The following is a 2,774-nucleotide window of genomic DNA, read 5'->3' on the forward strand; positions in this document are numbered from 1 at the left end:
GGTTTATTGATAATTTTTAGTTGCCTCTCAATCTCCAAATCTTCTTCTTTCGACAGACTTATGCTCCCTCTTCCTTCCACTCCATTGCCACTGTTTCCAAGAGAAAGTAGTACAAAAAGTAGCAAAATCATTTCCTTCAAACCCATAGCCCCAACCGTTAAGAGACTCCTCTCTTAAATCCTTGTAAAATAAAATTCCCCACCTCCTTTTATACAGCAAGAATTCCTTGTAGATTTAAGGAAAAAAATCCCCCAATCTTTAAGAAGAGATTCGCAATTACTAAAATTTCCTAGGAGAGGATAAAAAAAGGAAGGAGTGATCCAGCAAGATAACAACAAAACTAAAAAGGAAAGAGAGTAGTGCACATGATAACAACAAACTAAAAAGGAAGGAGAGAATAAAAAAGGAAGGAGTGCAAGATATGAAGAAACTAAAATTGAAAGAGAGACTTCAGATCAGTTACATTGGCATCGGAGGTGCATGGAAATAATTACTGCCTAAAAAAATCAATTTGTTGGGCCAATCTGGTTTTAAGATCTGAACCTGTTTGAAGATCTGAACCATTCATTTGTTCGGCCTTAACATTAGTGGGTCGTGCCAAAAAAATTATATGCATACCTCATACAGTGATCCTAACCTTCCAAGCATCCTAGAGGGATTGAAACATATAGAAACCTCTACAGATCTAAAATTTATTTTGAGCCAATTTTATGTCAAAAGAAGTTAAAAGAAATGGAAGTTAGGGTTCGTTTGAATTGTACGAAAAATGTTTCTTGAGGAAATTGTTTCCTAGGAGAAATTTTCGTTTCCACAATTTAGATGGAAATGATATGTGGATGGCATATTTAAAGGGTTACTATTATAAACTGATGGTCTGTCTAGATAATTGAACTAGGGCGATTTACGCTTCTTTTTTTCTCATGTGTAATCACACAATGGAAAAACAAGAAATTCTGTAAAAAAATTCCTTTCCAAACCTTTTCAGAAAAATCCTGCAATCCAAACAGGGCCTAAGAGACTGAACAGTTTAAAAAAATCTAATCACTCAGACCCTTTCCAAAAAACTAATTTTAAAGTTATCAAGTATAATCCATCTATTACAGTTACTCCCTATTAAAAAACTTCTATGCTTTTTCTATCTCTTGTTGCCTTTTGAGGGAGGGAAAGCGTCTGTTGGTATCACCCATAAAAAGTTTTATAATACCTAGTCTCTGAGGGTTCTACTTGACTTCTTTCAGTTTGCTTAGGTCCTCTTTGTTTTGGATTTTGAGAATTGAATTTGAGTTCCAATAATCAGTTTTGGACCTGAAAATCAATTCTCAAAATCCAAAACAAACATAGCCTTAGAAAAGCAAAGTTTTACATTTTATAGTGGACTCCATGTTATAGATGTGATTAAATGTTCTTCCCTCAAGCTATGTATTTGCTTGATGAATAAATAATATAACGTAGCTCGTATTCTTTCTTGACTTTAAAAAGCTAATTTATCATATTTATCCATCCTAATAGTAAGTTTTTTTTATGTGGAATACAATATTACATCTACTTAGCCTATTAGAATTCCAAGTATATTACCTGCTAAGCCCATATTATTAAGCAAAATTATTTAGTTTTTATAATTGATCAAAATATATTCCCAAATCAACAAATCCTTTTTCTTGAGTTTTGTAAAATTTGACACTCCGTACCCGTGGGATTCCACACTTAAGCCTCATACTTCAAAGCTTTTTTTTTGAAAATTGACATATTTCATTAATATAAAGCTAGCATTTGGGACCAGGAGTCCCATCTTGCCATACAATATGTTAATAGAGGGTGCTAGCACGGGCATACCGAAGGCCGGTTCAAATCACCCAAACAATGTGGGCCCACTGTATGTTAAGCCGTCGGTGTAGCTAAGTTAGCTACACGTATGTGTAGCTTCACTTATATATATATATATATATGAGGAAAGTGAAGCTACACCGCCGGTGTAGCTAACTTAGCTACACTGCCGGCTTAAAATACAATGGGCCCACATTGTTTTGGTGATCCAAAGAATTCATTTGATTGGCCCTCACATAGATAGGGTGTCCACCAAAAATCAGCTCCAAAGGATCATCCCAACCCTACGATTTGTGGAGGCAAAAATGAACGTGTAAAAACCTTTACAAATTTGTCCATTTTTGCCTCCACAGTTTGAAGGGTTGGGATGATCCTATGGAGCTGATTTTTGGTGGACACCCTATCTATGTGAGGGCCAATCAAATGAATGGTTTGGATCACCAAAACAATGTGGGCCCATTGTATTTTAAGCCGGAGGTGTAGCTAAGTTAGCTACACGGGCGGTGTAGCTTCACACTTTCCTCTCTCTCTCTCTCTCTCTCTATATATATATATATATATATATATATATATATATATATATATATATATATATGAGGAAAAGGATGGTGAGCTTGAGCGCACCATCCTTATGGTGCTCTTGAGCTCCCCAAACACATGGGTCCCACATTTTTGTAGTGATCCAAACCATTCATTTGCAAGACTCTGTCATAGATAGGGTATGTACAAAAAATCAGCTCCATAGAATCATCCTAACCCATCCAAAAAGAGCAGATGTATGGACAAACAATGTCTTTCCATTTTGCCACCCACTTTTGGATGGGTTAGGATGATCCTATGGAGCTTCTTTTTGGTACACACTCTATCTATGATAGGGCCTTGCAAATGAATGGTTTGGATCACCACAAAAATGTGGGACCCATGTGTTTGGGAGCTCAAGCGCACCATAA

At 36.1% G+C, this 2,774-nt stretch overlaps 1 protein-coding gene across 1 annotated transcript in view; it reads right to left on the reverse strand.

Moving 5' to 3' along the window:
* LOC143890592 (protein neprosin-like) overlaps nt 1-146 on the reverse strand; it is a 5,217-nt gene extending 5,071 nt beyond the window's left edge. The window contains exon 1 of the mRNA XM_077395307.1: nt 1-146. This exon is cut by the window's left edge and continues 19 nt beyond it. Within this exon, the coding sequence (XP_077251422.1) occupies nt 1-146 (146 nt within the window).
* Nucleotides 147-2,774: the final 2,628 nt, after the last annotated feature.

This window comes from Tasmannia lanceolata, unplaced genomic scaffold (assembly GCF_043159265.1).
Source record: "Tasmannia lanceolata isolate RefF3 unplaced genomic scaffold, GAP_Taslan_0.1 ptg000013l, whole genome shotgun sequence".
NCBI classification, from domain to species: Eukaryota; Viridiplantae; Streptophyta; class Magnoliopsida; order Canellales; family Winteraceae; genus Tasmannia; species Tasmannia lanceolata.